General features: G+C 39.0%; 1 protein-coding gene across 1 annotated transcript in view; it reads left to right on the top strand.

Annotated features, from left to right (window-relative positions):
* The window catches only part of TOP1 (DNA topoisomerase I), a 90,056-nt gene that overhangs the window by 30,605 nt on the left and 46,741 nt on the right, over positions 1 to 12,710 (top strand). The window contains exon 3 of the mRNA XM_041732620.1: positions 3,254 to 3,356. Coding sequence (XP_041588554.1) covers positions 3,254 to 3,356 — 103 coding nt within the window. The remainder of the gene's footprint in view (positions 1 to 3,253; positions 3,357 to 12,710) is intronic.

Below are 12,710 nucleotides of genomic sequence, written 5' to 3'. Positions count from 1 at the left end.
TTTTTATATGCTACATGGAAGATTGGGTGTAAGTCTACTTTTTTTTTTTTTTACACCATATGATTTTATTTTTCCCATCTCTGTGGGATGAGAATTTCTTATGGCTAGGGACATGGTCATCAAGTTTTTGTTTCTCTGGGGTCTGTCTGGCACAGAATAATAGATGTTGAGTGGATTATGTCAAATGTGGCTTTTTTTTTTTTCCTTGTGAGTCAGGAATGGGATGAGCACATACATTACCTAAACATTTTTTTAATTAGTTCTCTGTTGCACAGAATGTGTTACTCCAAAGTTTACAGCTTGAAAAAACAAACATTTGTTTTCTCATATAGTTTCTGTGAGCCAGGAATTCAGGAGCAGCTTCAACTTCGTAGGGTGGTTTTGGCTCAGGATTTGTCATGAGGTTACAGTTGTCTAAAGACTTACCTAAAACTGGAGGACCTACTTCCTAAATCATTTAACCACGTGACAGTTTCTTACCACATGGGCCTCTCTAGTAGGGCAGCTTGAATATCCTAACATTATGATACCTGTCTTCCCCTAGAGCAAGGAGAAGAATGCAGCCCCTTTTATGACATGGTGGCAGAAGTCACATACTGACATTTCCATCTTAATCCTGTTTTTTTTTAAGGAATGAGTTACTAAATCTAGTATGTACTCATGGAGAAGAAAATTAGGCCACACCTCTTAAACAGGAATATCAAAGAATCTGTTGGATGGATTTTAAAACCACCACACATATGTTGGGTACTTCGAGTTGATTTGTATTTAACACTGAGGAACCCGACCTCAGTGAGCCACATTTTTAATAGGCTCTTGGGATAATTGTGATACACCAAGAAATTTAAGAGTCATTAACATAAATATGTGGAGAGAGATACCATGTTCATAGATCAGAAGACACAACATGTTTTGATGTCCTTTTTCTCCAAATTGTCCTATGAATACAAACTTCCCAGCTGGCTTTTTTTTTTTTTTCTTCTTTTTGGAAATTGGCAAACTGAACCTAAAACTTCTATGAAATGCAGAAAACATAGAATGATCAAAACAGTTTTGAAAAAGAACAAAACTGGGCAGCCCAGGCATCTCAGCGGTTTAGCGCCACCTTCGGCCCAGGGCGTGATCCTGGAGATCCAGGATCCAGTCCCACATCGGCTCCCTGCAGGGAGCCTGCTTCTCCCTCACCTGTGTCTCTGCCTCTCTCTCTCTCTATCTCCCTCTCCCTCTGCCGCTCATGAATAAATAAGTAAATAAAATCTTTTTTTTAAAAAAAGAACAAAGCTAAAGAACTTTTATAACCTGTTTTCAAAACTTACTATGGAAAAAAATTACCATAAAGCTATAGTAATCATAATAGTATATGTTTGTGTAAGAATAAACTCCAGAAATTGAATTATACGGCCACTTCATTTTCAGTAAATAGGCCAAAGCAATTCAGTGGGGGAAAAGGTCTGTCTTTTCAAAAAATGTGTGCTACAACAACTAGACAGCTTTATAATTTTAAAAATGTGCTCTATCATTTACTTCTGTAAAACTCCTAGAAAAAAAAAATCACAATATATATATCAAAAAAAAATTGTAATCTTAAGTATATAAAGAACTCTTACAAAACTCAGTAATAGGATATTTTTAAAATGAGTGAGAGATTCGAAAATACTAAAGAAGATACATGAGTGGTCAATAAGCAAATGAAAAGATGCCCATTATTTAATTAGAAAACTGAATTAAAACAATGAGATACCACTGCATACCTGCTAGAATGGCTAGAATTAAAGATCGATAATACTAGGTATTAGAGAATCCGTAGCAGTTGGAACTCTAATGCATATTGGTGGGAATGTGTAATAGTACAACCACTTTGGAAAAGTTTGGCAGTTTATTAAAGTTAAATTTGGGGATCCCTGGGTGGCTCAGCGGTTTAGCGCCTGCCTTTGGCCCAGGTCGTGATCCTGGAGTCCCGGGATCGAGTCCCACGTTGGGCTCCCAGCATGGAGCCTGCTTCTCCTTCCTCCTGTGTCTCTGCCTCTCTCTCTCTCTCTCTGTCTATCATAAATCAAACAATCAATCAATCTTTAAAAAATATAAAGTTAAATTTATACTTTCATATGATCCAGTGATTTCACTGTTAAGTATGTACCCAAAAGAAATGAAAAAATGTCTATACAAATACTTGTATGTGAATGTTCATAGCAGATTTATTCCTAGTAACCAATGCCTAGAAATGACTCAAATGTACATCAGCAAGTGAATGGATAAGTAAATTAGAGTGTATCCATGACTGTGGGATTCCACTCAGCAGTAGAACCTTAACTACTGATAACATCCAGCAGCATGGATGAATGTCAAAAATAACATGAAGTTAAGAAGTCAAACAAAAGAGTAAGTCCTGTATGATTTCTTTAAGTAGAACTTTAGATATACCTAATAATTGCTGGCAAATTATCGGTTGCTTTGGGTGGGGGTAAAAGATGGAGATGGACTGGGAATGTGCATAGGGCAAACTTTTTTGGGTGATGGAATTGATCTAAATCTGGACTGTGGTGGGGATTATACCTGTATATATGCTTGTTAGACTTACCACACTATATCTTTGAATTGTGTATATTTTACTACATAGAAATTATACTTTATTAAAGTCGATTTAAAAACATATCTCTTGGGGGGATCCCTGGGTGGCGCAGCGGTTTGGCGCCTGCCTTTGGCCCAGGGCGCGATCCTGGAGACCCGGGATCGAATCCCACGTCGGGCTCCTGGTGCATGGAGCCTGCTTCTCCCTCTGCCTGTGTCTCTGCCTCTCTCTCTCTCTGTGTGACTATCATAAATAAAAAAAAAAAAATTAAAAAAAAAACATATCTCTTATTAAAGATCTCTCAAGGTTTGGATTTTCCAGAACTTACATAGATAACCATCTGATTTTGATGGTGTTCAAGATTTATCCTTTTGTATCATTTATGATTTAGTCTCAATAGTACCAGACCTAAGGAGAAGAATGCCTAACTGTTGCTTCCGTTTACAGTAGAACTTATTTCCCTTCTGCCTTCATGTTTGTAACACTTGTCTTGGTTTTAGAGGCAAGGTAATGGGATGCTTTGTCTGAGTGCCTTTGTGAAATCTTTCCTTCCAGTGGAATGTGCTGTTATGGCTACCTTGCCATTTGAATCCTGTCATTGTGCTTCTTGACCAGCCTGTCAAGGTAGGTGAGCAGGAGCTAGCTTATGACTCCTCCTAATTGACTCATCTCTTACGGTTGCAGATTCTCATAAACACAAAGATAAACACAAAGATCGAGAACACCGGCACAAAGAGCACAAGAAAGACAAGGAGAAGGACCGAGAAAAGTCCAAACATAGCAACAGGTAAGGGTTAAACCAGCAAGTCCCTCATCATTTGGCAGTGGGTTGGCTGGCTTGGCTTGCCTGGAATGTACCTTAAACTTGAGCCGCAGGTAAACAGCATGGATAGCAGAGTAAGCAGAGACTGTATTTGATTCCAGAGTTGCTAAGAGTATAACCTTGATCATTCAGGCCTTAAGGGCGATGGTCTTGTTCAGATCAAGATGTACAAAGCAAGTATGGCGAATTTTCTTTCAGTACATAGCTGACTAAGGATACAATTTTAGGGGAGGTTGCACCTGGGTGGCTCAGTCAGTTAAGTGTCTGCCTTTAGCTCAGATCACAATTTTGGGGTCCTGGGATAAAGCTCTGTGTCAGGCTCCTTGCTCAGTGGGGAGTCAGCTTCTCCCTCTCCCTTTGCTCCTCCCTCTGCTCATGCTTGCGTAAGTGCTCTCTCTCAAATAAAAAAAATAAAGTTTAAAAAATTGGAGAGAGGGGCACCTGCTTGGCTCAAATGGTTGAGCGTCTGACACTTTGGCTCAGGTTATGATCTCATGATTGTGAGATCAAGCCCTGTGTTTCTGCACTGGGCGTGTAGCCTGCTTAAGATTCTCTGCTCCTCTTCCTCAAAAATTTTTTTTATTTATAATTTTTAGCTAAGTCAGCTATGGATTCATTATAACAATCCAGAGACTTGCCTTGATAAAAGGCAACTGGATTGGTGACTGTATATATGTATACACAAACACACAGTATTTGTGTGTTTGTGTGTGTGTGTGTGTGTATACATATGAAGCTTCATATCTTTCTGTACTTCAGTGGGTATAAATTAAAAACTCTTACCCTGTGCTTCCATGGTCTGTGGGCCCCTAGAGTCATATGTAAAAGGTTAGGTGATGAGATTTTCCTAGAGAGAGCATTCCTAGTTTCATCAAATTATCAGAAGAGTTCAGCTCTCACAGAAGCCAGTGACCACCAATATCCATGAAATTCAGTAGTGCTGCTCTCAGGGATTTAAGCTTTGGAAAGATGTTTTCTTTTTTGTTTTGCTCCCATTTTTTGGTGTAGGAAGCACAAGTTGTTAAGCCCAAAGACTGACCATATCTTTGGATATGAGACCCCTTGTTAAAAATAAGGACTTAGCTTCCATTTTGAGTTAAAGGCATATGTTGGGGAGAATGCTATCTGACATTCCCAGAGTGGCCTAAGTTTTGTTAAAAGGGAATATAAAGATTAGTCGTGCATTGGAACGAGTGCCTCCAGCCTAGAGTCTCTTAGAACTGCTTCATTAGTTTGGCTTATTGTCTGCAGACAAGTTAAAAGTGAGAATTGCTTTCTAAGACTGTTCTTATGAACCATTAAAAATTTTAAGATATAGCTAATGAACTCATGAATAAGTCTTTGTGAATCATTAGAATAACCAGATTTTCTCTAGTGGGGACGTTACTTTATGTATATCTACCACTTCTGTGGTGCCCCCCTCCTTCCAATTAACTCATTTCTTACTACTTGATCATCTAGTTTCCATTTTCATTACTCTAGTGAATTTAATGTCAGTAGTTGAATCCAGTCTCAATTCATATGTATCTTTTTTTTCTCCAGTTTATAGTTGTTCAGTCTACATTAATATCTACCAAAGTATTTTTGAGAGCAAAGATTATTGCCAAGAATAAAGTTCATTTCATAAAGATAAAAAGGAACCAATTAGGAGGGCATAAAAACTATAAATGTTTATATACTAATAGCAGAGCCTTAAAGTATATGAAGTAAAAATTGATAGAACTACAAAGAGAAATAGACAATTTATAGTCAGATTTTACTACCTCTATCTCAATTGATAGCATAAGCAGAGAGAGAATCATTATGATGTAGAAGACTTGAACATAGCTAACTAACTTGATTTGAGTGAAATTTATCAAATACTCCACTCAACAACAGCAGAATAGAGATTTTTGGCACATGGAACATTTGCCAAGATACACCATATTCGACCCAGTCCTCCTTAAGACCAGCTTCCCTTGCCTTTCATGCCTCTGTCCTTTTCCACCTTTCTTTCTTTTTCTTCTTTTTCTATTTTTTTAAAGAGTTCATTCATGAGAGTCACACAGAGAGGCAGAGACACAGGCAGAAGGAGAAGCAGGCTCCCCACTGAGCAGAGAAGCCTATGCGGGACTGGATCCCAGGACCCCAGGATTACGACCCAAGCCAAAGGCAGACATTCAACTACTGAGCCACCTAGGTGCCCTCTGGCCACCTTTCTTATTTCCTCCTTCCAGTGCACATGGCAGTTCTGTTTTTTTGGCTCTCTTCTGCTAACTCTCTTGCCATTTACCCTTCTCTCACATTCCATATCCAGTCTCCTGGAACTTCTTATTTCCTCTAACACATGTTTTCTGATACTTCTAGGCCTTAAAGCATGCTGTTACTGGTTCCGGAGTACTCTGTTGCCCTCTTAATATCATTTTTTTAGTTGCAGCTTAGACCTGACTTCTTACAGGTATCTTTTCTGCCCACCCTCCCCATATTGAGTGCCACTTCTGTGTGCTCTCTGGCACCTTGAATATGTTCCTTTCGTAGTAATTGCCGTGCTGCATTGGTGTTATAATTGTGTGTTTATTTCTCTGTATTCCCCAACAGACTCTTAAGGTCTCTGAGAGCAGAGTTGAAGTCTTTCTTACTCCTTTTATATTCTCAAGGCTTAGTATAGTGTCTGGCAGATTACTTAACTAATCTATATTTATTGAATCAGTGAGTACCTATGGGTATACCATTTACCATCTTCTCTTTTCATATAGTCTTACTCTTCTACAGGATAGTTCCCTCTGGTCTTCCCATTTTTCAAACAAGTTTTTTGTGGGTTTTTGGTAAAATATCAATAACATGTTTTGCTGGGGTTTTTTGTTGTTTTGTTTTGCCTTTTTGAAGTGGCATGAAGTGTATTCACAGTATTGTACAGCCATCATCAGAACTTTTTCATCATCCCAAATAGTCTCTGAACCCATCAAATAATGCGTTCCCATTGTCTTCCCACCTCCCATCCCTTGGCAACTTCTATTCTACTTTCTGTCTCTATGAACTTGCCTGTTCTAGTATCTCATATAAGTAAAATCACAAAATATCCTTAATTGTGTCTGGCTTATTTCCCTTAATGTTTTTAAGGTTTATCCATGTCACATATCAGCATTCCATTTCTCTTTTATGGCTGAATAATAACTCCCATTGTGTGTCTACACCACATTAAAAAAAAATCTCTTCCCATGTTGATGGATGCTTGGGTTGTTTTCATCTTTTGGCTATCATAATAACACATATTGGTTTGGTTATGATAATAACACAGTGAACATGGGTGTACAAGTACTTGTTTGAGTCCCTGCTCTCAGTTCTTTGGGTAAATACTTAAGAGTAGAATTGCTGGATCACGTCAAACAAGTCTTTTTATTCTGCCTGCCATGTGCATCCTGTGTTAGTTGATGTGAAGTACCAAAAAAATGAGGTAGTCATTGACCACAAAGAACTTCATCACCTGAGGAAAATGCTTATAAAGAAATGCTAATTTGGGGGCACCCCTAATGGCTCCGTTAAGCATCCAACTCTTGGTTTCAGCTCAGGTCATTTCTTGTGGTAGTGTGATCAAGCTCTGGGTGGGGCTGTGCTCCGGGCAGAGCCTGCTTCAGATTCTCTCTCCCTCTACCTCTCATTCTCTCTCTCTTTTTCAAATAAATACATAAGATCTTCAAACAAACAAAAAAGAAATGCTAATTTCTTTGTTGCCATGAATCCAAAAAAATTTTTTTAAATAAAGGTTAATATTTAAAACAAACTTTTTTAAAAGATTTTTATTTATTTATTCATGACAGACATATATATATAGAGAGAGAGGCAGAGACACAGGCAGAGGGAGAAGCAGGCTCCATGCAGGGATCCTGATGTGGAACTGGATGCCAGGTCTCCAGGATCATACCCCGGGCTGAAGGCAGCGCCAAACCGCTAGGCCATCGAGGCTGCCATAAAACAAACTTTTAAAGATTGATCCCTTTTTCTCTGGAACACCTGATTTCACCAATCAAAATTTATCATCATTTGTGGGGAAAAAGATTAGGTGAAAGTGGCATAAAAGACTTTGGGGCATCAGTTTGGCCTTGCTCTTTTACCAAGATCTCTTTTTCAAGAATAAAGGAAATGGTTTTGGTGTCATTTTTCTTGGAAAGTCCATTGTAGCTTAATCGCTTTTGTCTAGAAGGCAGCCTCCTCCTGGTCCGCTTAGGTGTCACATGACTTTGGTTGGGTTACCTAACCTTTCTCAACTCCTCTTTTCAGTTCTCGCATATTAATACACACTTTAGAGGGAACCTAGGGAGTCAGTAAGTATAAAAAGCTCTTTTAACTGTTTCACAAATATGAGGAGGTGGTATTTTGTACCTCTGTCAAGCATACTTTCCTGAGATTATACATAGGCAAATTCAGGAATTTGTTTTAACATAATTTTGTGCCTTTTAATATTTTCATTTCTAATCAAAATACTTAAGAAATAATAGCCTGTTTGTCAAGAGGCATTGGAAAAACCTGGCCTGAGTTGCTGTTTACACATGACTAAGTCTAGCTCCAGATTTCTAATTCACATGTAAGTTTAAGACAGTTTAACCAGTTGATGTGCTGTAAGCTGACTTTTAAATACTTCCTGTTTTGACCTCTGCTGACATACTACCTCTTTGCAGCAAAGCAAGTATATTGGTCATATATCTATATTTCAGTACAATCCTATACACTGTGTTCCTTTTTAAGTGACTTCTGATCTTTCTAGTAGTTTTGGGCTTCTTCACTTTCCTTCTGTAGTAGGTTAAAGAAACTTTGAAAATTGTTCAAGCACCTCTGGAGCCCAGGATAATTAAGGTTAAACATGTTCTCTTCAAAAATGCTTAATCTTAGGGGTGCCTGGGTAGCTTGGTTTTAAGTGTATACCATCGGTTCATGTCACGATCCCGGAATACTGGGATGGAGCTCTGTGTCAGGCTTCTTGCTCGGGGGGAGGGAGAGGAGGGCACATCTATTTCTCCCCTGGCATCACCACCCCCATGTTCACGCGCTCTCTTTTGCTTACTCTCAAAGAAATAAAATTTTTAAGAAAAATGCTTAATTTTATTCCAGTATTTGCTAATCAATTTGGCATGATTTTGTTGGTATTACGAGGAAACAAGTTGTATACTAATGTGTTTCTAGGTCTTTCCTCCTCTGTTAGATATTAGCAGCAGTCATTTCTCAATTAGGCTACACTTAGGACCCAAATCCAGGAGGCATCTTTCTCCCATCTAGTAACATATGCTGCATACTTGGAATGTCAGAGAATGGGAAACCAGAGTTTTTGCTGAGACAGAATGGGATATGGACCCATCCAAAGAGATTCCATCTTATTCATATACTTTCTCCTGTATTGTTCTTTCTTAAGGTACAAAATAAGGGAGAGGGTATTAAAGATCACTCCATCTTATCTTTTTGTGTGGTCAGTTGTCAGAAGTGACATGCCCAAAGTCACATGGTGGTGTGTTAGCAGAGCAAGGAGGAGAGACCAGGGCTTCTGAGTTATTGTCTGTTTTTCTCCACTACATTATTGCTTTCAGTAAAAAAATCTTCCCTAAGGAAGGTTAGTTGTGTAGCTAAATTGTGTACATACAAGTGCCTCTTTCTCATATGCACGTGGTTGGCAGCTCAGATCCTTTCAGGCACTGCCTCTTTCTCTTCAGACCCCAAATCACTGAAGATTTCAGCAAGAGAAGTATTAATCTCATTAAATTCTGACCCTGTGAAAACCCCATCTCCAACTAATAGATTTTGGGCCTATAATATTGTAGGAAGAGTTTATACCAAAGTCAAAAATAATTTCTTTGATTATTTGTCTCTGAACATAACATTCTATTAATGTTAATATTTAGCACTTCAGATCCTTTTAAAATATATATATATATATATATATATATATATATATATATATATATATATAAATCCTCACGAAAGAACAGGAATATTCTTTCTAGATACTAAGGAATCACTCGGCGTGGCTTATAGGATCTCACCAGGTACTTTTCTTGAAAAGTTGCCTTCTTAGCCACAAATTATCTTTAATACTAGACCTCTTATATAAACATTATTAAAAGCAATTTGGGGGGGATTAGAGATAAAGGATTGTCATTTGTGGAGAAAAAAAAAACAAAATTCTTCCTGCCATGCACCCCCCCCGCCCCCACCCCACTAGTTTTTGACTGTGTGTCTCTTGCCAATTGTAGGCCTGGCACTGAGGCTGGAGTGACAAATGTGTAGAAAGCCAGGGAAGACAGAAAGCACTGCTGTGAAATAGTAAGGGAAGTGCTTTTCCAGCCATGTTGGTGGTGCTGATCTGTACAGTCAATGTGAGAAACATCTGAGGATAAGGATGCTTTTGGTTTCTGCTTTCCCTTCAGTTCTAAATTCTACCTGAATTAAAATTGAGAGAATGTAGGATCCTAGGAAAATGCACTGGAACTAAGCAACCAGTTCTCAGGGGAAGTTTTTAACAGAATCAAATTTAAAACATTTATGAGCTGCTTGCCAAAACCTGTCATTTATCTGCACATCCCTGTATCAACGTGTCTGGGGGAAATGGACGGTTAACCTAAGGAGGTAGAGAAGTTGGGTAGTTAGCAAGGAGGAAACTGCAGTGCCACCACCATTCACATGGGAGTCAATGTGATATAGTGAAAAGCACACAAAAATAGAAGTCAAGAGTCTAGGCTCTGTTATTTGCTAAATAAATGTGTCCTACATTTACTAGTTGTGTGTCCTAATTCAAGTTGTTTAACTTCTGGGTCTTGTTGTCCATTTTGGTCAAGTGTTGATAACAGTACTGGTCTGGGCAAGTTTTTAAGTTTGTTGGGGCAGAATTAAGTGGAATTCTGCAGATGAACGCTCTTTGGAAACGAACATGTTAAATAATTGAGGTGGTGGTGATTACCATACATACTAGTAGAGTATCATTCAGATAAATTAGAGCTGTCAATTTTGGTAGTCTTTGGATCTAATTTTTTAGTAGTTCCTTATTGATAACATCAATTTGGAGCCCTGGTTTTCAATTATATCTAGCTATATTATGATGATGAACTATAATCTTTTTTTTCCTTTTCTTTCTTTTTTTTTTTAAGAATTCATGGTAGAAAGGGTATTTGAACTAGCCACTGAAAGATGGTTAAGATCTTGACAAGGGAAGATAATGGCTGGAAAGATGGCATTCCAGACAATGAGAAAAGAATTAAAAAGACATGGACATTCTGTAATGTACTTTGCTCTGGGAAGAATCCAGTTACGTGGACCCTTGATTAACAGAAGGTGGGATAGAAAATGGGGTCCAAAAAAGCAGCTTGAGGCAGAACTATGAAATGTAATTTCAGAAAGCTGGGACGTGAATCTGAAGGTAGCAAGAAGCCATTGAAAATAATTGAAAAAGGTACACAGAGGACCTAGCCACCATTTGATAAGGGGCCTATAATTTGTAAAATTCCATTCCACTCAAAGTTTTGATAGTTCTTGTGATTTTGTTTAGTAACTATAATGGTCATGTGTATTAGGAAATCTTTGTTTCTTAGAGCCTTCCAGAAACTGCTATGTTCTTTTCACAGAGATAGCTTTTGAATTTACCTAGAATTTTTTTTTTAGCAAATGTTATTTAAACCATAATTGCTTCCTTTCCTTGAAGGGGCCATGAATCTCCTCCCTTCACAACTTTGAAACTCTCTAGGCTCTCCGATAGGAATCCCCTATGATTCCATTGGTTTGTACTCTGCCTGGCTCTGCTGCCCTGAAGAGTGGGCGTCGGTAGCCAGAATGAGTTTATTCTCTTAGCCATTAGTAATTAAGTCCTATTCTCAGAAGATAGCTTCCTTCTCTCTCTGGCAGGGTTTCTTTGTTTTGTTGAAAAGTCATGTAACAGAGTGGTTGAGTCCATGACTCTGGAGCTAGGATGCCTGATTTAAATTCTTATTATCTCTTATTAGAGGTGTTTCCTTAGATGAGTTACTTAACTTTTCTGTGTCTCAGTGTCCACATCTAGAAAATGGAGATACTGATACTTCCTCAGAGTTTTGTTATGAGAATTTAAACTGCATAGAAGAGTCTATGGCTCTTAAGGCTATTCAGGTATCTGTTAAATATTTTTATTGGTGATAGAGGACAGATCGTTTTTGTTTTCTTTTATCTTTTTTTTTTTTTTCTTCAAATTTATGATAGTCACAGAGAGAGAGAGAGAGAGAGAGAGATGCAGAGACACAGGCAGAGGGAGAAGCAGGCTCCATGCACCGGGAGCCCGACGTGGGATTCGATCCCGGGTCTCCAGGATCGCGCCCTGGGCCAAAGGCAGGCGCCAAACCGCTGCGCCACCCAGGGATCCCTCGTTTTTGTTTTCTTTAACAGATTTAAACAATTTCCCACAATCCGCATCCTAGCTTCCCAGAATATCAGACACAGGTTTGAGGTTGTTGCTTCTCCTAAAGGGGTAGCAAATGCCCTCCCAGGCAAAAAAAATCCTTTTCCTCCTAGTTTTCTACTACCCTCTCCCTATGTCCACACTTCTGCCTCAGTGCCTTACAGGTCAACCTTTGTTGTCTGTTCAGCTCTAACAGAACAGACCAAAGGTTTCACTGTCACTTTTTCCTTAGTGCAATTTAGCTAATTGAAGCATAAGACAGGCATGAACATTCTGGAGATGTGGCTTTGACTCTTTTGTTCTCTTTGGCATTGACTTTTGCTTGTCCAGGCTTTGCTAGTGTGGTGGATCTTATCCCCAGACAAACACGAGCCCTGAGCCAAGGAGTCAGCTTCTGAACCTGGCCAGTAATTGGTGTTTTCTCTCCCAGAGTTCTAAGGATGAAATTCATACTTCATCCAAAAATGTGACCATTACAGAGGCTCTAGGAATGCTAGCTACTATCTGTATTTGGCCTTCAGTGTATCCTCAGATTACACTCATTCTTAAAATGTGTATTTTCTTCAGATGTTTAGGTTTCTTTTTTTTTTTTTTTTTTTAATATTTTATTTATTTATTCATGAGAGATACAGAGAGAGAGAGAAGCAGAGACACAGGCAGAGGGAGAAGCAGGCTCTATGCAGGGAGCCTGATGTGGAACTCGATCCCGGGTCTCCAGGATCATGCCCTGGGCCGAAGGCGGCGCCAAACCACTGAGCCACCCAGGGATCCAGATGTTTAGGTTTCTTACTGTGGTCAGTAGTAAGCCTTTTTTCTGGTTTGTTCTCTTGGAGCCTCACTGAAGCTTTTCTAGTGCTTCCAATCATCTGTGCGCTGCCTCTGAACTGGCCAGTGTTGTAGCTTCCCGTTGTCCTGAAGCTTATTTTGTGACT

Source organism: Vulpes lagopus, chromosome 18, assembly GCF_018345385.1.
Source record: "Vulpes lagopus strain Blue_001 chromosome 18, ASM1834538v1, whole genome shotgun sequence".
In the NCBI taxonomy this organism is placed as follows: domain Eukaryota; kingdom Metazoa; phylum Chordata; class Mammalia; order Carnivora; family Canidae; genus Vulpes; species Vulpes lagopus.
Note: the sequence above shows the minus strand (reverse complement) of the source record. Positions and strands in the feature narration are given on the sequence as shown.